Source organism: Daktulosphaira vitifoliae, unplaced genomic scaffold (genome assembly GCF_025091365.1).
Source record: "Daktulosphaira vitifoliae isolate Bord-2020 unplaced genomic scaffold, ASM2509136v1 Scaffold_1, whole genome shotgun sequence".
Lineage (NCBI taxonomy): Eukaryota > Metazoa > Arthropoda > Insecta > Hemiptera > Phylloxeridae > Daktulosphaira > Daktulosphaira vitifoliae.
In genome coordinates this window covers 42,834,071-42,860,288 of record NW_026099572.1, presented here as the reverse complement: position 1 = coordinate 42,860,288, position 26,218 = coordinate 42,834,071, and the positions used below count along the sequence as shown (strand labels likewise).

At 24.7% G+C, this 26,218-nt stretch overlaps 1 protein-coding gene across 4 annotated transcripts in view; it reads left to right on the top strand.

The window, feature by feature from the left end:
• LOC126895092 (receptor-type guanylate cyclase Gyc76C) overlaps positions 1–26,218 on the top strand; it is a 41,708-nt gene that overhangs the window by 8,858 nt on the left and 6,632 nt on the right. Inside the window, exons 1-10 of one of the 4 annotated variants that reach the window (XM_050666576.1) lie at positions 2,498–2,645; positions 7,878–8,000; positions 8,676–8,862; positions 19,518–19,595; positions 21,344–21,588; positions 22,180–22,325; positions 23,295–23,439; positions 23,524–23,614; positions 23,688–23,875; positions 25,870–26,049. In XM_050666576.1, coding sequence (XP_050522533.1) covers positions 7,884–8,000; positions 8,676–8,862; positions 19,518–19,595; positions 21,344–21,588; positions 22,180–22,325; positions 23,295–23,439; positions 23,524–23,614; positions 23,688–23,875; positions 25,870–26,049 — 1,377 coding nt within the window. In that variant the 5' untranslated portion in view covers positions 2,498–2,645; positions 7,878–7,883. Of the gene's footprint in view, positions 1–2,497; positions 2,646–7,877; positions 8,001–8,675; positions 8,863–14,426; positions 14,446–15,560; positions 15,580–19,517; positions 19,596–21,343; positions 21,589–22,179; positions 22,326–23,294; positions 23,440–23,523; positions 23,615–23,687; positions 23,876–25,869; positions 26,050–26,218 lie in introns of those variants that run through there. The other 3 variants (XM_050666575.1, XM_050666578.1, XM_050666577.1) reach the window with 3 other exon arrangements.

The window sequence follows — 26,218 nt, the reverse complement described above, 5'->3', positions numbered from 1 at the left end:
ATAGAATTTTATAGTCATAAACTAATGTAAAATATTTACAAAGCATGGTACTTTAGCGTGGCATCTTTACTAGTATTGGAAAATATCACACTAAAAAATATTACCTAATGGTTGTTGTCGAATGACAACTTAAAATTCTAACATAAAATCTAAACAAACACGTATCACATTTTAACCACGTTAACAAATTAAAAATAAGTTTGGATACCACCTTGATAAATCATTCAGAATTATGATTTTAATTCAAACACGAAGTAAACATTTGTAAAGTTGCCTGTGCTTGACACTCGGTTCACTACCTCAAANCACCTCGATAAATTATTCAGAATTATGATTTTAATTCAAACACGAAGTAAACATTTGTAAAGTTGCCTGTGCTTGACACTCGGTTCACTACCTCAAAAAATTACTTTATGCAATAAACGGTAATCTTAAGTTAATCTAATATTTTAAGCAAAAAAATTTATTTGTTTTAATTTAAAAATATTTTAAGTTTTATAAGGAATTATCTGGGCAATCGTTTTGAAAAAAATTCATCTATTTCTTTAAAATAGACTGAATTTATTTCAAGTATGGTAAAAAACTATAAAAATCTTATAAAATTATTTACTTTATACTTGATATAATTCTTTTACATATAAATTATACACTTACTTTTTAACTATTCTCTTTGGATATAATGCGCTTACCTATTTTATTAAGTTCATTATTAATGTATACTCTACAAAGTCTTAAATGATTTTCTTGGTCGGTTGTCGTATACGTTTCATTGAATATACGACTTTAAGTTAAACCATTGAGACTCAAGACATGCGACATCGTAAATCTGCGGGTCTCGAAAAATGGCTTAAGTTCTTAACCACTGTTGCCGTTTTGTGGCTAACCATTTATTTATTTTTTAAGAAAACTTTTATCTTTTAAAATCCCATTGTTTGTGCAGAAATACTGAGTTATGTAATACACATCAGTACTGGCGAATGTTATAAATTATAGTTTAATGATCATGAAGGCTGTTGTTCATTATTGATATGTCACGTCATACTTGCATTATTTGAAAAGTTAATTAATTTGTGAACACAAACTTTTATTTGATTAACACATTTTTTATTGAAAAGTACTAAATCTCGTGTCTATTTTATTTTAAATATTGCTTTATAGATAAATGTTTTAAAAATCAGATTATATCTTGTATTTAATATGATTTTAGTTTCTAAATAAACTGTTACTTTTTTCATATATTTTGTCATTTAGAAAATTTTAATGTAATTTTATGAAATTTAAAGACATAGAGCAAAAAAATGCTACTAAAATCTATATTACTAGTTTTATGAATGCGGTCGTTATTTAAATAAATTATTATAAAATTGTTTAATACAATTTTTACAGACTACAAAGTTCTTTAATCCAATCAAAATGAGCAATTACTTGAATGTTTTTTAGAGTCATATAAGTTGTTATATTTAAATAATAATTTATGCAACTGCAATTTTTTAATCTGGTCGTGTAGATATAATTTTTTATAATAACTTTCGAGTAATATCACAGTTATATTGTGTTACATGCAAATTTATGTATCCATTACATAAAAAAGCCCCGAAGCTTTAAATTCTCTTTACAGTTGTAGTTAAGTAGATTCTAACTGTGGTAATTTAAATCAGAAACTATGTCAATGAAATTTCTTGTAATTCTATATTTTTTTTAGTTTTGTGTACAAATAGTCAAAAGAAAGAATTTTATGCAAAGTGCTTAATTTTAATTATACGACTTGTTTGTACTTAAACTTAACACTAGCTTATTAAATATTTTTTTCTTACATTTTTAATATTTTTGGCAATTTATAAAATTACATTTTTAAAGCTTTAGAGGTAATTTTGATTTGTCGGGTATTAACGAGATTTTCTTTTAGTAAAACTTTATCTTTCAAATTTCTCAAGAGTAATATCACATTATTTAAGTAATGCTAAAAATCTCTTGAAAATCTTAATTAATGGTTTTCGACCTATTTAATGAGACAAAATATTAATTTCAGTATTCTTATCGTAACAGTACAGTCACAAACGACGCGTTTCAAAATGACGCACTATGTGTACACGAGAAAATAAATAATTATATAATGGAAATATGAATAATTATCACAGAACAGCGTGTGTGTGTGTGCGGAGTCTGCAGCAAGTAGCTGTGATAATTTATTTTTAGCACTAATAGCATCCACATTGGCACTAATATAATTTTAATTTGAGCATTTCTTTTTTTACATCTTGTTGATCAAACCTATTGCGGTAGATATTCTTTAAAAAAAATTAATCAGATCACATTCGTAGTAAATTTCTAGTTCGAGTTAATAATGCGATTTACAAATGACAACTCTAAACATGGTTCTCTCTCACACCAAATATTTTATTAACTTATTTGAAAATCAATATAGTTATTGTTTTGGGTCGGTGATTTTTGTACATATTATTGAATACATTTACATTGTTTATAGCAAACCGATCTCTATGCCGTGTGTCGTAGGTTTTTTACGTCAGGAGATGCCGCCAACGTGTCCTATCACTTAACGCGTTTGGCATTTGGCCATCAGTTTAACGGGAAAAGTATAGAAGTCTATTCGATTAATACTACTGTTTATCGAAGAAACTAATTGAGTAAGTCGTTTTAGTAGCTTAGTTATACGTTGACTTGTAATTATTAATGATTGAATGGTTCTCACGAATCGTACATGGTGACAAATTTCTTTTATGAAGCATACATTATGACTTAAATAAACGTTAAATTTACTTTTTAATTAAAATTCATCTGAAATTATGTTTAGATGTATTGAACCAAGTTAATCAATGTCGTGTTTTATGGTAGAATATTTAAATGCCACGTGTATTTTAATTTATGAACTTAAATAATAAATAAATCTAAACAAATGGTACTGACAGAGTACAATTCTTCAGTAACATACGTCATTAAATCAACAATTATATGATTGCTGTTTTTTAAGTTGTAAGCCAATTGATTGTAGTGCTTAACATTCGTAATAAAGTAAAAACTTTTTTCTAGAAATCTCGAGAGAGTATAATTACTATAAATATTTTTGATTTAAAGTTGTTTGAAGTAGTTTAAATTAATTACATTAGTTGTGCATAGAAATTATGTCAGCAAAACTTATACTGAAGTATACAAATACAAATTGTAATTCATGAATATGCGCAATGATGATTTATACTTTTAGTTTAAAAATAATTACAAGAAATAAATGGAATGCTCAGTAAACACTTTGTAAATATTACAATATTCTTACATATATTTTATCGTTTTTGTTTAAAGATTTAATGGGTTATAGAGATCTACACATGTTATTGTATATAATGAAGGTATGAAAGACGCTGTCCAAGAAAATTTGTGATTACATTTTCAAATTTAATTTTAAATTAGATTAAAACACTATCCATAAATTCCCAATGGAAATTTCATTATCTCTTTATCTTAAATTGCTGTTGCCTTTCTATTAGACGCGATTGTTAGGTTTTTTTACTTAGTTTTGGCTGTTATCTTATAGTAATTTCGTCGATGCTACTGCAGAATAATCCATTTTATTTCGCCGATACTACTCAAGATACGTTTAAATTATTTGTACTAGTCAACTATAATTTATTTATATAAAAATGCTATGAGTTAATACTATTTTTTTCGCTGGTTTATTTATAACTTTTTAATTCTATTCATTTAACATTTTGTTTTTATAAAAATTGATTAGTATAGTACCGAATTGGAAACTTTATAATTATTTAAAGTTTTCATTAGAAAAAAATATTAATCTATTTCGGTTTTTAATGGTTAAATTTCATTAAGTAAACTTTAATTTGAGAAGCAAAAACCAATTTTATTGTTGTAGATATACAAAATATTTTGAAACATAGTTATTTAAATTTATCTAATTTAAGTAGCAAAAAATAGCTGTTAAATTAACTATTTCAAAATACTTCGATTTTAAAAATTATAGATTTTTTACGTTTTACATGTAGTTATTACACATTGCTTTATAAAAATAAGTTATTATGTTTTTAATATTAAATACTTAGCTAATTACTAGTTCATTTGTAATATATGCTACTAAAAACCTAGAAAAATTTTCAACCATTCAATTTTCATACAAATTTTGTTGAAATATTAGTATTATTCAAGTTAATAAAACTTGATTTCATACTAAAATAATAATTCCTAAAACTTTTAATTTGAATTTAGACTAGTACGTTTAAGATTATTTTTATCAAAAAATAAATTGTTAAACGTAATACGTTTTTATTATTTATTGATAAAAAAATGTATAGAAAACAATTAGTATGATTTTAATTAATAAACACTAAAAGAAATGAAAAGAAATAGCAATTAAAAGCTTTCTAATTGAAAGATAAAATTCTGTAGACAAAAAGTAATCTAAATATAAAATAAAAATAGTCATACACAAAAAAGAGTAAATATAATAGTAGTTGTGCGTTGTTCAAATATTTTTTATAATATTAGTGTTTGAAAAAAGAATATATTTTCAAGATTCTTGGTAATTATGTCTGACAGTATATATCAACGATATAAATGATTTTTGGAATATGATGCGGTTTAATTACAAACATCAATTTTAATTGTTCACTTCAATAACCGTTAGTACTCGAATTTTTTAGCATACGATTAAAAAAATTTGTTTTTGAAATTGCTTTTGGTATTATGCGGTCAAATTTAATGTACTGGAAAATAAAAATATTTTCTTCCTTTTTTGCGAAAAAAATGTCACATTTTTTAATGGGTAAAAGATCATTACCCTTCATTTTTAACCATTAAAAATGTTAAGTAGTTTATAAAATATTAACGGTATTTTAAAAATTACGAAACAACACATTTTAATTATTTGGTACATAAGTACCAAGTTTTATATTAGTATGATCTAATGTGGTGAGTTAACGTATTCAACTGTCATATAAAGGATTAAACTGTTTTTTAGTTAACGAGGTTAAGATAATATGTACTGCCCCAGGGAACTGTCGTATAACTAATAAATATTCATTAAAACTAGCAATTTAGAAATCGGTAGGATTGTAATTGTATCCATTTATGAAAAACACACAGACAGTAGACATGATACGATTTTGTGATAGGCATTTATGGTTATGAAAATCTTACGAGCAGTTGCTTTTTTTCAATAAGACTATTATTAGATAATGTTTTAAATTGAATACTCAAGTTAAAGAACTTCGAGAAGTATTATGAAAATATACAAAACCGAATATAATTTCTTGATTTTTAAATTTCATTCTATTCGTATCAATATTAACACAATTTAATTTGAAAAAAAGAACTAGTAATTATTAGTATTTTACATTGTAATTAATCATCAATTTATTGGAAAAATGGTTTAATTTGTGTCAAATAAAAGTTATATGATCATTTTATATGAAATTTCAATTTTTATATAAATTTATTATAAAAAAATTAATTTTGTTTTAATATCAAAGGATGTTAACTTCTAAAAAGTGTTTTTTAAAGTAATTGCATTCATTTTAAACACGTCTAAAAGAATTCAATGACTTCTCAATATTGATTTTTGTCGGAAACTGTTAGTTATAATTGGACTACGTATTTCATTAATATTGAGACTTGTTTACATAATGAAATATATGACAATTTTTTAAATTAACGTTTACGTTAATGTTTTTTTCATATTCAACGTACAAACATTGACAATGAAAAGAATAACATCTTAGTGCTAATAAATGTAAATACGACTTATAGTATATCATTGATAGTTATCATAAATATTCATTTTTAACTTAATTATGATAATTTAATTGAAAATATTTCTATTAAAAAATATGGAATGTAAACATAAACATGTAAGCAATAAACATGATTAATATAGTAAATTTAATAAACTAACAAAAAGTAGTTAGATTTATGTACATCTGTATTTATACAATTAGCCTTTTCACAATTATTATTTTATATAAGCAAATATTTGAATAAAATACGCAGAATATTTGAAAAGAGTTTTATGAATTTATACATTTTATTAACACAAGAAACTCTTGGGTCAATAAAAATAATTGATAGATTACTTTTGATCTTTAGGTTCATTATTTTGAGATCCGTTTATTTTTTGTTATTACATGAATTTCAAAACGTTATATACACCATAATTAACAATAATAAAAATGCAAAAGTTGGTATTCTTCGTTTCATTGAAGTAAACGATTTATAAAACATAATCAATATAACATAATATTTTAAAGCTATTTATTTAATAACAAATTGTCCCATGTAAAATTAGGCGATTAAATTTATGAAAACTAACAGGCATGACTCAAATTTGCTGAAAGCGCTTTTATAACTTTTCTTCGTTTTTCTAAAAGAGTTAAGTGATATGTTTTCAATACATAGAATAATAATGTTAAAATACCATATATTTACAAAAATTCCAACAAATGTATTCATTTTTTATTAAACCAAAAAATATTAAAAATCCAGTATAATAGAAATGCGGCATAGTTGGGAGAAGTGTAAATGATATCTGCAAATGGTTTACATCACTATCATGAAAAACGCTCGATGAGAAATCAATTAAATTTCGCAAAAATCATACCGGAAAAAAACTGCATTACAATCAGTATATTTTCAAAAAGTTATAGCAAAATTAAAAAAATAGTAGTGAATTTTTTATATGTCAAAGTGTATGGATAGCTATAGAAATTAATCTTAACGTATAGTACTACTTGCAGGTATAACTATGATATTCCGGCAATGTTTAAGAATTATACATTTATCAAATTATTTAATGAACAATGTGCCATTTATGTAACAAAAAATGAATAACATTTACTAATTATCACAAAAAAATATAAAAAAAATACTTTTAAAAAATAATTTGTACAATTCTTTCTATCAACTATAATACACAAGGTCGCCGACCGGACGGCTATCAGTCTACATGGCTATTGATAAGGCGGTTACTGCCGTTTGACAACAGGGTGATGGACGGGAAAGGAGTAGACGGGATCAGTATGGTAAGCGCGCTAATTTTTAATTAGAAGACACCGCCAACACCTTGTTAGTCATTTTAGTAGAAAGTACAAACAACTGAAGAGATTTCTATAAATAAGAGGGTAAATTCATTAAAGATATATATATATAAATAAATTAAGCCATCGGGAAATTTATCCTTTATAATGCATAAGGGATGAACATGAAAAGTACTTCATAATTGATAAATTAAAAAAAAACATGAAATTAAAAGAAATAAAAAAATGTCCTAATAATATATATATATATTATTCGATAAATTATAATTATTTATCAACGATAAAATAATTACTCTCGTGTTAACGTATTTTTCACTTATAAATTGCTTTTTTAGTTAATTTTTTATAAATGATATTTGAATATTAGATACATTAATAATTAATGTAATTTCAATTAAGTTTTTCAAAAAAATATATATTTTTATGCCTACTTTAATTAAAAATACAATTATTGTATTTTTAATTAAAGTAGGCATAAAAATATATATTTTTTTGAAAAACTTTCAAGTTAACTTTGGTAGTTTATTCTGTAAATTTTCGTAATGAAAGTAGTATATTATCCAAAAATGTTATTTATTGGAATTGCTCTGTTCCTTGATAAATAGATACTTAAAAGATAACTTATAATTAATAACTGATATTATAAAACATTTTTTGTGAATTACTATATTCTATTGTTATGTTTTCAAGTGTCATGTTATGTAAATATTGTTTATTAATTATTATTACTCTGGGAAATAAAAACTTTATATTGGAAAAATAATATATTCAATTTTTTTTAAATATTATAACCGTTTAATAATTTTAAATAAAATTTTTCAGTATTGCATGGCCTCGGATACTTCAGACAAGACATTATACCCTACGTTTGCCCGTACAAGGCCTCCAGATACCCAAATATCAAAGTCTGTCGCTGCTGTACTTAAGGCATTCAACTGGACTCAGGTGGGTGAACAAATAAATCAACGTCAACAGTTATTTGGCACACAATAAACCGCCTTTGTACGACACCCAGCCAACTTTAAAATGCCTTAAGCTTACCACTCTAAAACCACACTTCAGCAATTACGAAAAGAATTTCGAGTTTTTCTTGTCCTAAATATGTTCCTTCTCAAACCCCATACCATATGTTCATAGGGTAATAAATTTCCCAACAAAGATACATGTACATATGTTAAACGTTGGATGAGTTTAAAGTGTCTCGACTAAAATTTGTTTAGTAACATGAATTTTTTCTATGTTGGCAAATGGAAAATGTTTTTATTTTAAGTAGAAAATTGAACTGAATGTGTTTCTAAGAGATTTATAGGCTAAATACATGATTCCTTTTTTCTAAACATCATGTAGCTATTGTTTTATTTAAGAAATAGCTAGCAAAATAAAGAGAGAGGGGCTAATTTTAGTGAAAAAACGATTATTTACCATCGATATAATACACCTACGTAAACGTCTTTAATTACTTTTAAACTCATAAAAAATAAATACATTTGCAATTAAACAGTAACTATTAAATTTTAATTTAAAAGTTCGAAATACATTGTACGTGTTCTTTGTTACCAGTTGTCGTTTATTAACAACCATTGTGGTAATTTAGTGTATTTTGTATCATTTATTTGACAGGTCACATTTTTGTACTCGAGTGCTGAAGGCACGCATTTTGGAAAAATAGCAGCTACCATTGCTGACGTTTTTGTTCAAGCTGGTATACATATAATAGCCAAGAAAACGTGGAACACTGAATACTTACACGGCTACGTTGACAACCCCTTCGTTAAACTCGTTGCCGATACATATCTTGATACAAGAAGTGAGTATTGTTACTTCACAACTAATAACAAGTTATAATTTATTACCAATACAATTAAAAAGTATACGGTGATTATTTTTTAATGTTAGTCACTTAATTACCCTCAAATTAATAACTATATGGACAAATTTCCTTTTGCCATTTTTAGTTTCATATACATCTTGATTTATCAACCTAAATAAATTACTTTTTAGGTCCAACCTTTATATCATGTAAGGGTGTCAACTTTTGTGCTGATACTTTGGATTTAATTATCACTTTAAAATATAAACTGAAAGTGAAGTACGGGTATGAATATTTTTATCACTATACATTTTTTGGCGGCACTTCTCATCCCACCTAGTTATTAAATTGTTATAAATCAATCATAGTCTACATAATTCTTAATTAGATCATTTTCTATTTTATTTTTAGGTAGTGAAATATTTATGTAGACTTAAAAAAAAAAATAAAGTTGACACTCTCTTAAGGCATAAGAAATATATAAAATAATATATGAAACTAGTAAATATTAACCAATATAACCAATATAAAAAAAATCCAGCATAGGGGATCGCGGCACAGTGGTGACGTGGCATAGTTGGATCAAGTATAATGATATCTGACAGTGATTAAAATCACTATAAAAAAAAAACGCTTCGATGCAAATCTTTAGATAGTGTTTAATTTTAAAAAGTTAGTGGATTATTTCAAAAGCTACATGATCTGCTATTTCCTTATTAATATCTTGATTAAAATAAAGTATGTCGAATGAAAAAAACTTTTCAATAAGTTATAGCATTATAATGTTAAAAATATAAAAAATAAAATCGAAAATTTTCACACAAAAATAGCATTTGATAGCCATTTTCATTGTGAAGTCCAAAATTTTTTTTTCCATAATAAAGTACATTACATTAGCTTTAATATAATATATATATATATATATAAATGTCAGACTTTCCGGAACACTTTCAAAAGTTAAGTTGAGAAATTTAATTTTTTGTGAAAAAGTTTTCATTTTAAATCCCCAGTGTGGACAGGTAAAGGGTTAAATTTATAAAAAAAATATATCAAATGATAGGTAAAGACATCAAGCATCTATAAAAAAAAATTATATTGATTTGTTCATTTTTGAAAAAGTTATGGCAGTTTTTAAATTTGTTATTTTTTTGAAGATTTTTCCCATTTACGGGGAACGAGGGAATTTTTTTCAATTTTTGAGGGTAATGTCTTCAACTAAACACGATTTGTGATCTTTTGATGTATCGTTGAAAGGTATCGGTTCGGTGAGAGTTGAGAAAAGGTGGTAACTGACATAAAAAAAAAAAACACATCACAATACAACCAATACCTTCTAAGCTTCACAGCTAAAACCAGAATGAAAATTCTCTGTATTGTTATTATTTAAAATGAAATTGAATGGCTAACGTTAAAAGAATCGACCCGTATAAAATGTATTATTTTGGATAATAATATAATTTAATATTTGACTTTATATTATGAAGCATGAAAATTAGATATTATAATTAATATTGAATGAAAAATTTTAAATGTTTTCGATTCACATAATTTTTTAGGTTTATGTAATTTAAAATATAATAAAACTTTTGAATAGTTGTATCTTTTTTCTTTATAACAGTATTACTTTTATAACATTTATAAACAAAGTTTTCTAAAAGTTAGATTTTATTAAGAATATATATGATTTAATATAGCTAAAATGGGAGCTGACACAATATTTATTAAAATGGTTTTTAAATTTTATAAAACAAACATTATGATTTAGTAGTTATTTTTTATTTTAACTCTATAAAAGAGATACCTATATAATTTTACTGGCATAGGTTTCCGTACTTTTATTTCATAAAATTACCTATCAAATATATGTGACATTTAGTATACCTACTTCAGTGTTTAATATATTTAACATTGAATATAGTTTTAAATGAAGTATGTATCAATAAACTATGGCTTAATTATGTATAACACTTAATCTACGTTTAAAAACACCGCATGCTTAAATGTTGACGTTAACCACTAGATTTTTTCTAAAACAATAATAATTTTACAATTTTTTAATTTAGCTTATTTAAATAGTATTTATTTCTAGAATTTTAAATGGTTTTATACTTTTTATGTCCTTTTCATTGACCTTTTTAAGAGTACCTATTTAATAATTTTAAATGAGATCATACATATTTAACTAGCTTATATAATAGAAAATGATTCAACTAAGAAAATGACTGGTCGATAACAATTTTTCAACAGTAGAATTTATGAATACTTTTATACCTAGTTGAATAAAAATAACACTACCAAGCCTCACCTCCAATATACATTTAAAAATGTAAGCAAATTCTGTTATACTAGTTCAAAAGTTTTTATCAATCAGCCATTTTTCTAGTTGGATCATTTTCTTTTGTATAAACAATTTAAATATGTATATTTTTATTTGAAAAAACTCGGAACAGTGGGGACGCGGCATAATTCAGAAAATTTAGACGATATCTGATAGTAAATACATGATGATCATTAAAAAATGCTTCAGTGCGAATATTTTTTTGAAATAGTACATCATTAAATCAAATAGAAAAATTATTTTTGGAAAGTATTCCTATTTTTACCATAAAATACTCTTAAAAATTATTATTTGTAATAGCGTAAAAATTTTTAGACAATCTGGAATATTTTCAAAAATTGAATATAATGAATTTTTTTTGTTTTTTAGAAATTGCGCATTTTTCATAGAAGAACAATTGTCAACTAACTTTTTTTTTATTTTGTGGTAAACTTAAATAGTTATAAACTCATGTTGGTTTTAAGTAAGACACGCATTCCAGAACATTATCAAAAATTGAGTTGAAAAAAATTTTACATGCGTGAGACGTTTCTTTTATACCCTTCCTGTTGTTGTGTTTTTCTTTGGATTTTCAAAAAATATATACCAAGAAAACGCTTATTTAATCCGATATACTCTATTAAAACTTGATTTTGATTAGTGTTTTTAAAAAAAAATATAACAGTTTTAAATTCAGAAAAAAAATGTTGAAAATTTAAACTTCTTTATAAAAAGAAGTTAGTAACTTTTTAATTTTCAACACTACTAGATCTATATAGACTAAAATTGTATTCTTTTGAGTCATGAACCAACCAAATTTGTCTAGCGAGAACTGAGAGCTTTCATTCACAGGCATAAAAGAAACAAAACTATGGTAAAACCAATTCATTCTCAGCTTCGCATCCAAATTAAAATAAATTCGGTATACTTATAAGGGATAAAAGACGGATCTAAAAATTATTTCACCACTTATAAATCAAGAAATAAATATTACTCAACAAAACCAAAAACAAAAAAAATCAATACTATTATTTTAGAAGAATTTAGTAGAAGTCAATGATAAAAGAATTACTCTATATAAACCAATGAAAAAAAGTTTAATACATAAAATAGTTGTAATTGTCTTTGAAAAATTTACTAGAAAGTCCATTCAAAATCTACAGATTAGATTATGCTTATGATTTATTGGATCAATCAAAAAATTTAATCTAATCTTTAAATTGACATTGTTCATGAGTAAACTCATAAAAATGCCTATTTAATTAATGTAGAAAATTGAAATTTTTATAAAAAAATGTTGTTAACTTTTCTGTATGGCCAAAACAAAATATTTTGCAATACAAATTTTCTCATTGAACGTGTAAATGATTTATTTAGCATAAACATTAAAACTATTATAACATATATATATTTTTTTGCATTCTACTAGGTGATTATTTTAATGCTAGCCAATTGACCAATCTTAAAATAATAATTTTTATGTGAATAATTTTTTTGACTTTTGTTAGTTACATGTGTATCTCCATTTATCTGTAACAAAGTATTTTTAATGTTGATCTCTTATGTATTGTAGGAATGTCAACTTTTTTTTATTTAATAGCATCATACATATTTAACTAGCTTATTAAATAGAAAATTATATGATTAGTACTGATAGACAACAACACTTGAAAGAGTGCTTTGGAAGATATTCACAATTTTGATATGGCGGGAGAAGTTGATAAAACATTACTAATCTAATGATAAAAATGTCAATATACTCGCTTCACCTCCAGTCTATATTTTAAAATGCTAATAAAATCCAAATTATTAGATCGAAAATTTTTATTAAACAGTCTATTTCTTAATTAAAATATTTTATATTTTATAAACTAGTTAAATATGTATTTTGCCATTTAAAAAAATTAAGTTGATACCCTATAAGGTATAAGGGAAGAAGTATAAAATATCTAATTTTCATGCTTCATAATATGAAGTAAAATATTAGATTATATTAATATCCAAAATAAGATGTTTTATACAGGTCGATTATTTTAACGTTGAATTTCATTTAAAATAATATAAATACAGAGAATATTCATTGTGGCATTTTTTTTTTTATTATATATTTTTTTATTTATATATTTTTTATATTTTTGTGGTTTAATATATTATTTTATATATTATTTATGCCTTAGAAGAGTGTCAACTTTATTTTTTTTTAATGTCAACATAAGTATTTCTCTACCTAATAAAATACGAAATTATCTAATTAAGTTTTTAATATATTATGATTGATTTATAACAATTTAATACCTAGGTGGAAGGAGAAAAGCCGCCAAAAATGTATAATGATAAAAATATTCATACCTGTACTTAACTTACAGTTTAAAATTATAATAATATCTAAATTATTGACACAAAAGTTGACACCCTTATATGGCATAAGGGATTGATAAAAATTATTATCGAACAGATAATTGAAGATAAAATATGTAATAAATAAAAAAAAATTTTTTTAATACTTGTTATTTTAAAATAAAATCTTAAATAAGATAAATTGATTCGCTAGCGTTAAACGAATCGCATTATATACTAGTTCTTTAAATTCGTGTTTTATAACAGACAATTACACAATAAAAGTGGTATAATTATAGTTTTGTTCTGATGGAAATATACATAAAAAAAATTTACACTATCCACTCCAAACTAAAAAAAAATTGCATTTAATTTTGTAAATAGTTTTATTTAGGCATTTATAGGAGAATAAATGCCTACAATATAACCAGGAGAGGTTATATTGTATAAATATGTTTAAATCTCTTATAGATATTGCTAATAAATGAACACTCAACAAGATTTCATGGTAAAATTTTGAAGAATTTTTGCATTATATTGCATATATAATATAAAAACTTAATTTTGTAAAACATATTTATGATTCCAATAAAATAACACTTTAGTATTCAATAAAGCCGGTATAAATTGAGACACTTAAAGCATAATACAAATTATGTTTAATTAAACATACTTATTAGTAGATTATTGATTAAAAATCAAGTTCTTATTTCAGTTGACTTTGACCATGCACCGTATAGTAAACTCTGAGTATGTAATTAAAGTTCACAATGATGTGCGAATACGTGCAGTGTTTTCAAATTTTTCTAAAGTAAAATTATAAATAAGCTATATATATAAATATTCACTAGATTTTGCAATGCTTTTATAAAGTTACTCTACCTTCACAAAGTCAATAAAAGTTTGAAAACTATAAAAAGCAAAATGTAAGTAAATATATTTATATAGCTACANATATATTATTTATGCCTTAGAAGAGTGTCAACTTTATTTTTTTTTAATGTCAACATAAGTATTTCTCTACCTAATAAAATACGAAATTATCTAATTAAGTTTTTAATATATTATGATTGATTTATAACAATTTAATACCTAGGTGGAAGGAGAAAAGCCGCCAAAAATGTATAATGATAAAAATATTCATACCTGTACTTAACTTACAGTTTAAAATTATAATAATATCTAAATTATTGACACAAAAGTTGACACCCTTATATGGCATAAGGGATTGATAAAAATTATTATCGAACAGATAATTGAAGATAAAATATGTAATAAATAAAAAAAAATTTTTTTAATACTTGTTATTTTAAAATAAAATCTTAAATAAGATAAATTGATTCGCTAGCGTTAAACGAATCGCATTATATACTAGTTCTTTAAATTCGTGTTTTATAACAGACAATTACACAATAAAAGTGGTATAATTATAGTTTTGTTCTGATGGAAATATACATAAAAAAAATTTACACTATCCACTCCAAACTAAAAAAAAATTGCATTTAATTTTGTAAATAGTTTTATTTAGGCATTTATAGGAGAATAAATGCCTACAATATAACCAGGAGAGGTTATATTGTATAAATATGTTTAAATCTCTTATAGATATTGCTAATAAATGAACACTCAACAAGATTTCATGGTAAAATTTTGAAGAATTTTTGCATTATATTGCATATATAATATAAAAACTTAATTTTGTAAAACATATTTATGATTCCAATAAAATAACACTTTAGTATTCAATAAAGCCGGTATAAATTGAGACACTTAAAGCATAATACAAATTATGTTTAATTAAACATACTTATTAGTAGATTATTGATTAAAAATCAAGTTCTTATTTCAGTTGACTTTGACCATGCACCGTATAGTAAACTCTGAGTATGTAATTAAAGTTCACAATGATGTGCGAATACGTGCAGTGTTTTCAAATTTTTCTAAAGTAAAATTATAAATAAGCTATATATATAAATATTCACTAGATTTTGCAATGCTTTTATAAAGTTACTCTACCTTCACAAAGTCAATAAAAGTTTGAAAACTATAAAAAGCAAAATGTAAGTAAATATATTTATATAGCTACCTATATTTAAAAATTAATAATATCCTTAGGTATATCAATAAATTATATACTTTTTCAGCTGTTATCAATATTTCAAAAAACCATTTATTTTGAAATTTAAAAAATTTAAATTAATTTTTTGCTTTAAGTAGTATTAATTTCAAACTCGTTAAAATAACAAGGTTAGAGTTACATTTATCCATGTCAAAAATATTTATGGCGTTTTGCCAGCTGTAAATTGTTAATAAATTAGTTGTTTAATTAGAACGTTATATTCAATGTTAAAGTTTTTCTATCTATCAAAAATTTTATTTAATTTTGTACAATTGTTGTCTAAGTTAGTAAAAATTAAAAATAGCCTTAATGCATTTAAAGTGTTTTTTATACATGTAAAATTAAGACAAAACAAATATAAATTTAATTATAATAAAAAAAGTCACTCCCTTTTATAACTTTTATTATTATAAGCTATTTACCACTTTTTAAATTTGTATAAGCCATAAAAGTTTTTCTAGAGTTCACTGTCTGAAACCCACATACACACTACAATTTAAAATATATTTTTTTATAAGTTTGTTGTTATGTCTGACAAATCGAATTTTCAGAGCAATTACCTTAAATTTAAAGAAGAATCTATGTTTTTTATATCCTTCAGTATAGTATTGTACTTTTTAAATTACTGTTACAAAAAAAAGAACATACATATATATTTGTTCCAACGAACAAATGATCTTCCATTTTTAAAGCACTTAAGCGTATGTCACCATACATTTTAATATAATATAAGATCACGTTTTCTTTTTTTTATTGGAACTAAGAAAAGTTATAAATTTATCAACCTTAAAAGACCGAAATTATATTCATGTCATATATACAACTTGTGTTACGGTCTCTAGCATATCCTAATTCACAATAAAAAAAAAAAATTCTAACTAGGATGTAAGTGTTGTCCTCGTAGAAGTTAACTTATAATAAATCAGTTTTATTATCATTTAAGGCTTTTAATTAAAATATATGTTTAGTAATCGGATAATTTATTTTATTGCTGTATAAATTGTATACTTTGTTTTAATCACTGTTTGTATATATCAGCCATTAAAAATAGATCATAAAACATTCACGGAATTTACATAGTTTCAAGTTGATACTACATTCGTGCATTCGACAATCAAAAACACATTACTGTGCAGTTTCTTAGCATAAATATTTACCATAATCGAGTAAAACCATGACTTTTGTACTTATAGTATGATTTCAAGAAGTAGTTTTATTCAAAGACTTATGAACGATTCGCTTTTACATACTTTTTTTGCTTTATTTAACTTTACTCTGAGGGTTAATATCCAACTTATTTCGCTCTGTTATCCAAAAGCATGACAGTATAAAAAATAAATATTTGCTAAAAAAACTTGAATAATGGAAGAATGGTGTTCATGCATGTGTTACACCATTGATAACGGAAATCGTTATTTCTCTATGTTGATGATATGGTATAAAAGAAAGCAAGCTCAGCGTCGAAGCGTTATTACATTCAAAATAATATTTCTGTTCCCAAAGCATAGCATTATACAACACGAAAACAATATGCTTTTATTTCATCATTAATTTCAAAATAAAATTTACAGAAACATATTTTGATTGTTTCAATATAGTATACTAAACGTATTTAAGTTTATAAAACCCACAAGCTGTTAACACATGAAACACTTATCAAGAATTATAATTTGTAGACTTAAAATGTTAACGTTTCAAATTATTTTCTTTGTTTTAACATCGAAACTTAAGAAATGTATTGAAAAATAATATTGTGAAATAAAGTCGAATAAAATAAATTAAATAAAAAAAAAAATATTAGTACAAATTAGAACGCCATTTATAGAATTGATTAATTGGTAATTTTACCTTATTTAATGCAAAAATGTATCTCTTAGAATGTGTAATTTATTTTTGCGTTTGAAATTTTAAATGAACTTCATGAACATTTTTATTGGATGAGTTTCAAAATGTTTTTATTTTTACCACAGTTAGGAAGTCGGTAAGCTGTGAAATTATTTATTTCAGCGATTTTTAGGATGGCCAATTTCTTTTATGTACTGTTTTTAGGTTGTGCCGTTATACTTAGTCATTAAGTCAATTGTAGACTATTGTGCTGACTGTTGCGAGAAAATAAAATGGACCATTTGATCAAAATAGAAAATGAAAAGTCATTTTTTTGTTTTCAAGTATAGCTTTTTTGTACTCTCGTTAAATTTATTTTTCAGTTGATGTATGACAACATTGAATACTTTATGTCTGGTGTCCTAGTTGAGATATGTTTTGTTTAACGTCTGTATGTGTTACTGATATCATAGTGTTTTTTCGCTTGTTAAATTTTACGCATGTCGACAACCTCTTATCTATTATTGAATGAACAATATTATACTATTTTTGTAAAAATGCTCTCGTGGGAGAAAACAAAACCACATCAATAACGTTAAATTAGAAAAAGTTTGAGAGAAAAAAAGTTTTGTACTTTTGAAATAATTCAATTGAAATACAGAGCGTGGCACGTGGTATTGACTTAAAAATAAAGAGTAATTTTTAAAGAAATACTGAAAAACTAAGATAATTACCATAACAATTGAACATCTATTAAATTTTAAGTTAAATCAAAGAGATAATATTGTTCCTAATACACATTTATAATTACTAGGGGTAGGATATTAGTTGGGAACATTACCAATAACATGTTATGTTTGGTTTGGCAAATTAAACTTTAATTAACCTATTAAACAAAATATTTTGATTTGAAAAAATTTACTAATCATTATTAATAAATTTTTTAAAAATAAAACGATTTCAAACATTTTAAGGGATCAAAAGCTTAACTTAACGTATTAAAATGGTGATGTTTTATTCAACTTTTATACACGAGCATAACATGTCAAAAGACTGTTCAAGCCGAAGTATAAAAAACGTTAAACGATAAATCGTGATCAAAATCCGAACTTAATGCCGAAAACTGCGTTTAAAAACTATAACAAGAACGATTGCTGTAAAATGTGATTTGCTGATTTTTGAGGTTTAGGAAATTTTAATGATATAGTATAAGTTTGTATGAGTAGATTTTTGCTAGTGAATATATTTTTTCTGATTTTTTTACTCTAAATTATTACTTTAGTATTTTATTCAAGTTAAAAAAATTTTAAATTGATGGAATAACTTAGTATATGAGATAGTTAGGCAATCCATGAAATTTTTTTACTTCTGAAAAAACTGTTATTAATAATTCAGTTTGGGAAATAATAATTCGCGATCCTATTACTGACTCGAATTTATTATTTATATTTTGACACTCAAGCAGTAAGAAGTTCGATTTAAAAAAACTTTTCGGTACAAATGTTTTTGGCACACTATTTTCAGGCCATTAAAAATTGTTTATTTGGGGACAACAGTTATATTGAATATCAGTATGCATAGACTTTCATATTTTAAACAATTACAATAAACATTAAAAACGCGACAGTATCGATTGCTATTATTTATACCATTTTAGACATAACTTGTAATAAAATCATCCATATAGTGGTAAAAACTTGCGACCCAGTTAAGTTAATTAGTAAACGCTTAAATAATTACAATATGTAGTCATTAAAAAAAAGGTATTTCAATACCTTTTTCGTAATTTTAATGATGTATACTCTAATTTAAAAAAAATATTAATATTAATATATAAATAGTAGCGTATCCAATATATTGAATAGAAACTAAAAGAGTGATCTCACTCTCATTATTTTTGTTTATTCATTACCTTAACTTTAGAATAAAATGACAAAAACTTAGTCTGGTATCGCTATTTCCTCATTGAAAATTGTTATTTATGACGCATCGAGAAACATAATTTTTTCTTCAATATGGTAAAATGATTATCATTGTCTAACATTTTTGTTGCAGTTTATGTTGTTCTGGGTAACAATGACGATCATGCAGGTCTTGTTGTCGCAATGGAAGAAATGGGTTTATTCAAAAATGGTAAGATCAATCAATTTTTACTTTTTAGAAAGTTCAATAAACTCTCTTTTATGGAGTTTTATTGTTTTTTCCATTGAAGACTATTAGATATGTATTTCTGTTGCCGTTTTCCAACTGGATGACCGGTTGATTTTATTCTTCATACAACTACAAAGAACACTTTCTATTGGTTATAAGTTGGGTACTTTTTTTATTTCTTATCTCGAATTTGATGGCTCAGCTATTGAACCGGAAACTCCACATAGAGCGCAGAAATACGTCAAATAGAACTTAACTACCCTGACAGACCTTTCACTCGTAAAAATGAGAGTGTGTGTGGGATCAATGTGTTCTCGGGTTTCTTATATTCAATAATAGTTAAACACAAAGAAATACGTCACAATTCAATTTATTGACACAACATTCAAGTTGATAATGGATTTGGCTAAATCTAGAATTCAAACTGTTTTCACAAAATAATATAAAATTACAACAAAAAGATAGTTTTTCAAAAAAAAAAAAAAAAAGGGATTTCATTATGTAATAAAAATATATATTTTCTATACAAGTGATCGTTTAATTTACTTGATGTTTCCGTTAAATTTTTTTTATAAATATCTACAGACTATTCAAACTGTCATAGTTGCGGTATAGACAATTGATATTTATATTTATAGTGTAGTTGATGAATTTATTTAGCTATAAGTATAATGGTTAATACTGATGAATGGTATTATCAACACGTAGAATATTTATATTAATTTAATACACTGCTATTAATCTCTCAAATCCGAAAAATGTTTAATGTATTGAACACGTTTCAATTTACATAGTTAAGCGAATTAGGCGACGATAAAATTTAAATGGAAATTTTAGAATTCAATTTATTCTTTCAATGACTTTAGGTATTTTAAATTATAGAAAGTTAATAAATACTAATAAATTTTATCTTAACAACTAATTCATTATAATATCTTTTTGTAATTATTCATTGTTGTTAAATTTACATTATTCGATGAAGAAATTTAAGGTAAACAAAAGATCATAACTGTAATATTTATTTTTAATTCTCTATTCGTCACTCAATTTTCAATAACAGTTTGATGAAAAGGAGACTTATTAATTGTTATTTGTAAAATAATAGATTGAATTATGTTACAAGTAATACATTAATAAACAGTAAAAAAGAAATTTGTCTGACCCAGTTTCATAATTCAAAACTTTTGTATTTACAACGAATTGCAACGTTATTTTACATAAATTTAAGTAGGTATTTCTGTTTTGTTAGGTAACCATACAAGGGTCATATTATGTGGTCGTTCAACATCAGTTTTAACATGTTACAAAGTATATCATGTTTATTATACATTTGCACATTTTTTTTTATAGTAGTGACTTCTTGATAATGTCTGTTATTGATTTAACACGAAATTACATAGTATGCTTTATATGATATACAATAATTATTTTCAAATCTAACACATGAACAAATGCTAATTAATATAGTTAGTGGTCACGATCAGTCGTTAAAATTGTTTTAGTAAATATTTAAAATCGATATTTCTAACACACAAACATACAACTAGAATGTCATAAAATAATAATAATGAAAGCTTGAGGTAAGTCCGGAAGTACAGAAAAAGTCCATAAAGGTTTATGGCACCGTTTAACAAGTGCACAATAATAATAAATCATAACAACGGTTTCCTTAAGCATGGTTAAAAAACTAATCGTTGTGTTCCGAACAATAATTTAACGTAATTTTTTAGGTGAATATTTTGTAGTTGGTGTAGATGTAGAACGATATGATGAGGGTAATCCATCAAAATACTTGACGGGAATCCTGTCAAATAATCCTGACCCAGTATTAAAGAAAGCAATGCGCTCGTTTTTTAGTATAGCACCCACACCACCAAAAGGATTTAAAAATTTTTCTGTTAAAGTCAATGAGTATATGGAAAAACCACCATTCAATCATCCGAATCCCTTACATCAAATCGGTCGTATGAAACAGGTATAATTCTAAAATAGAAAACAATTTATATTAGTGTGTTTTGTTATATTTTTTTAATGATTATAGTTGAATTAAATTAGATTAGACAACAAAATAAATTTAAATGCTTAAAATTATTAATATTAGTATTATAATAAATTAAAAAAAAATTATTTTGAATGATTTGAATTTAACATAATTATTTTGATTTAAAAGATTACTAATCCCTATTTTAAAAAATGTAAGGTACTATAACAATATTCTTAACTTGGAAAAATAACATAAATATATCCAATTTTAAAAAAGCTCCCTAATTATTTGCTTTCATAAAGCCCAATATAATCAATTCGATTGATTAAATAACATCTGTAATAGTAGTAAATATTGTCATTACCTATGTCACAACTCACAATTTATTAAGTTCGTTTGTTCTTTAATGTGTTTTCTGAACAAGTATATTCTGAAGAACTTTTGCGCTAAATATATTATATATTTTGATTAAAAATTGTTAGTTACTTTACAATTTTCTGTATCGATAATTTTTGTGGGCTAAGTAATCATACTCTACAATGTCGAAGATAATTTTTATAATATTTTTTGTACTTTTGTTAGATATCTGTTGAAGCAGCATATCTTTATGATGCCGTCAATTTATATGCACGATGCGTATTAGAGACAATAGAGGGAGGCGATGATCCTAGAAACGGTACGGCTATCATGAGCAAGTTCAAAGGTTCACATTACAAAAGCGCATTGGGGTAAGCAATTCACGTTTAAGAACAAGATATAAAAATGTATTAGTTGCGGATATTGTAGAAAATATATATCAGGCAATACACAGCTTTTACTAGTCCAGTGAAATATATTACATTACAATTGTGTTCAGCGGTTTAATAATAATTATATAAGGCTTATGATAACAAACCAAAACGTTAATTTTCTTTAATAGAATAGTAAACGATAAAAATAATTTTAATACCAAATTTTTTCAGATCTCAAAAAAGTTATATTCTGCTATAGCTTATTATATTTAACATTTGGGATAATTAAGAATTCATTTAAAGTTGTTGTTATAGTTCAATTTTTATTTTTTCTCAAAAAAAAAAAAAAGTGATAATAATAAAACAAGTAATTCTATCTAAAAAGTATATTTTAAGGTTACAATATAAAAATGATATAAAACTTACAAGCTATAAACACTGAATATCAAGTGGTTTATACAATCAAAAAAATAAAAACAATAACTTCAATTTTATAGTTTAGTATCTAAAATAATGTAAATAAAAGAATGGAATATGAAATTATAATTTTTTTTATTACTATATAAATACAACATTATATTTATTTTCCTAGTAAATATAAAACAAACTGAATATTTTATGTCATATCACGGGGAAGCCAGTTTATAATCATTGTGAAAAATGTTATAAAATTTTTCTCAATCTATAGAACTATTATTTTTTATAAACAAAATGTTTATAATGGGTACTATGAAATATCAATTTTATAATAAATTTAAGTAATTTAACCGTTTTTAATACATGATAGGACTGGGCTTGTTATGCTTTGAGAGAATACAATTTATTATTATAATTAAATATTTTCTATCTGTTAAAAATGTGTTTTTTCTTTTGATAATTTTTCTTTTTTCAAACGAAAAACAATATCCTATTCAATGATGGATGAGTACAATGATAGAAGCAATAATAGAAAAATATATATTTTAGTTATGAAGTGTACATGGATGAAAATGGCGACGCCGAAGGCAATTACACTTTACTGTCCAGGCAACGTAATCCTGTTTCCCCGGGGGATTATGGCCTATTTCCAGCTGGAGGATTTATTCGTCATCGAAATTTGACCAAAATTCCTGTACGCTTACCTTACTATTTCGAAAAAGAAACTACACTAATATAATATAATATAATACTATTTAACCAATTAAAAATGTTTTAGCAATTAAGATTGAACCTAGTAATAAATTGGATCGGCGGAAAACCGCCGGTAGCTGAACCGCATTGTGGATTTCGTGGAGAAAAATGCATAAGTAAATATTTTACTCTTTCAAAAGAATTTAAGACCGTTACTCGTGTTTATGATGTTGCACGTGATTGTTTCAGCTCATACGGCAGAAATATTATCAGTCGTGGCGGGTATATTGCTTTTAGTGCTGGCTATCGTGTCTCTAGTGTTTTATAGAAATTGGAAATATGAACAAGAGTTGGACAGTCTTTTGTGGAAGGTCGACTACAAAGACATAGAGATTAATGACACGGAAAACAGTAGCACTTCATCGAAAATATCCAGAGTAAGGCAAAGGAGCACTATAATGTTTTATACGTTTCGAAATTCGAAACTGCACTCATAATAACGGTCACGAGCTATTTTGTGACTACACTTGTATTATAACCCCCCAGGGATGGTAAACGATGAAATGTACTCGAGTGAAACGCTCAGGATTCATTCAAATCCACTGTCCATAATCGTAATACATCCGGATTTGGTCTGGTCTACGTATTTCACAACGCGGTATTCGACATTTAAAAAGGGTGTTTTCGATTTTTAAGAGGTTTCACTATTTTTAAAAAGGTGTTAGTTGAAAAATATGATCTTTCATTGTTATAAATTCAAGACTTACCGAGTATGTGGTGTGGCTATGTGCTTTTAATAGAGAGGTATTGCTTCATTTCTAGTCACTAAATTTTAAATAAATTTCTAAAAAAGCTTAATTAAAAATCTAAATTTAAAAATAATAATTGTCTATTCACATGTATTGCGAATAAATTACTTTGTTTAATTTTAAATGATTCCAGTTCACTTTATCCCATTGTATAACTGGAGTTCAACTGTAAGATTATAAAAATTGCCACAAAACGTTTGAAAATTACATAAAATCCATATAGTTTGCTTACGCATCCATTGCTGACTGGGAAATTCAGTTTAAAATATTAATCGTCGTAGTACAATATTGCAGAGTGCTGAATTGACTTCATAAAATTAGAGGATTATTAGTGGGCATTGGTCCAAAACATAGGACACTGTGATATTCTGTAAATGTGCTCGATGATTCAAAATATATTTATACATGCATAATTTAAATACGGTCGGATAAAATGTTTCATAATTTTAGCCGATGAATTATAAGCCCTTCTAGAACGTTAATAAACGCCCATAAACCAGTGATGCTTTGATTATACGAGTACATTGGCATCAAGCAACTTATTTGAATTTTGGTCGTACCCATAAAATTTATTGGCTCGTACAAAATTCATTTTATTCGTTTTAACAGCTGAACTTTACGAGTCAGTGGTAAACTATATAAGCCTATGATATTTACATATTAGCTGATGGAAAATTATTTTGTCATAATGTATTAAACATTTTCTTTTTTAAAAATATTGTAATATTCAATAAAAGTCAATTTGTATCGTTAAAAATAAAGTAAGTTTTAATATTTATATATCTACTGTGATACATAAAATAATACATTGATTTTTATAATACTCGTCCTCACATTTATAAGCTATTAAATTTATTAGAATAAATTAATTTTGTGTTGATAATTTTTGCTGCAATACATTTTCAATTGAATTATTATTCCAGTTACATTTTTATTTTATAAATAAAATAGTAATTCTTATTTTATTCCATTTTTAAGGAAACTTTTGTCGCCTGGCTGATGCAAAACTTATATTACAGAAAATAATATAAGTGTTACTTGAATACTTTTGAAAACAAGAAAGTTGATTATCATGTTTCAGTTCGAAAAATAAATTATATATATTTTGTGAATATAAAATTTTAAAAGTGTACAATTTTTTGTGTACTACTATAATTTAATTATAAATTACTTCAAATAATAATTTCTATTATTATTTGGTTATACACATAGTTTTTCGTGATTGTTAAATTCTATTAGTTTAGTGTTTGAAATAATCAGTTTAGAATTTTTTCATTTTAAATTTATTAATAAATAATAAAATAATAGCATAATAATTTATAAAATAATAATAAATTTTATGAATCATACAATGAATTATAAATATCTCTTAAAAACTTGTGTCGGAATTAGGTGTTAAAATTTATAGCTGTTAAATTTGTTTTATTCAACATTTATAAATAGCTTTATGGATTAGTTTTTAGACATTCACTGCAGTCTAGTGTTCAAAACTTGAATAAAACTTTATCTTAAGGAAAATTAAGTTTCTAAACGTTAGATGGCAGTACAATGTTATACATCTTTTAAAATATAGTTATTTTAGTACGTGTATGATAAAAAAAAAAACATATTTCAACTTTTAGGCACTACATCCATTAATTAGAACTAGTCAAGTGTCATTAAGTTCCAATCCAGATGCAGATTTTCGATATTCATCGATATTTACAACAGTCGGTATTTATAAAGGACGTGTATTCGCTATTAAAAAAATTAAGAAGAAATCAATAGATATTACAAGAGCTATGAAAAAAGAGCTTAAAGTGGTAAGTAATTTATAACTAAGAAAAATATTACCAAGCTGTTATTTTCTAACTATTATAGTTTCTAAATCAACATTTAATTTTGACAATAATATAAAATGGTCCAAAAAAAAGTTATAATTTTTTTATTTTTATTTCATTAGTAACACTTAATTATAAAAAGCATTTAGAC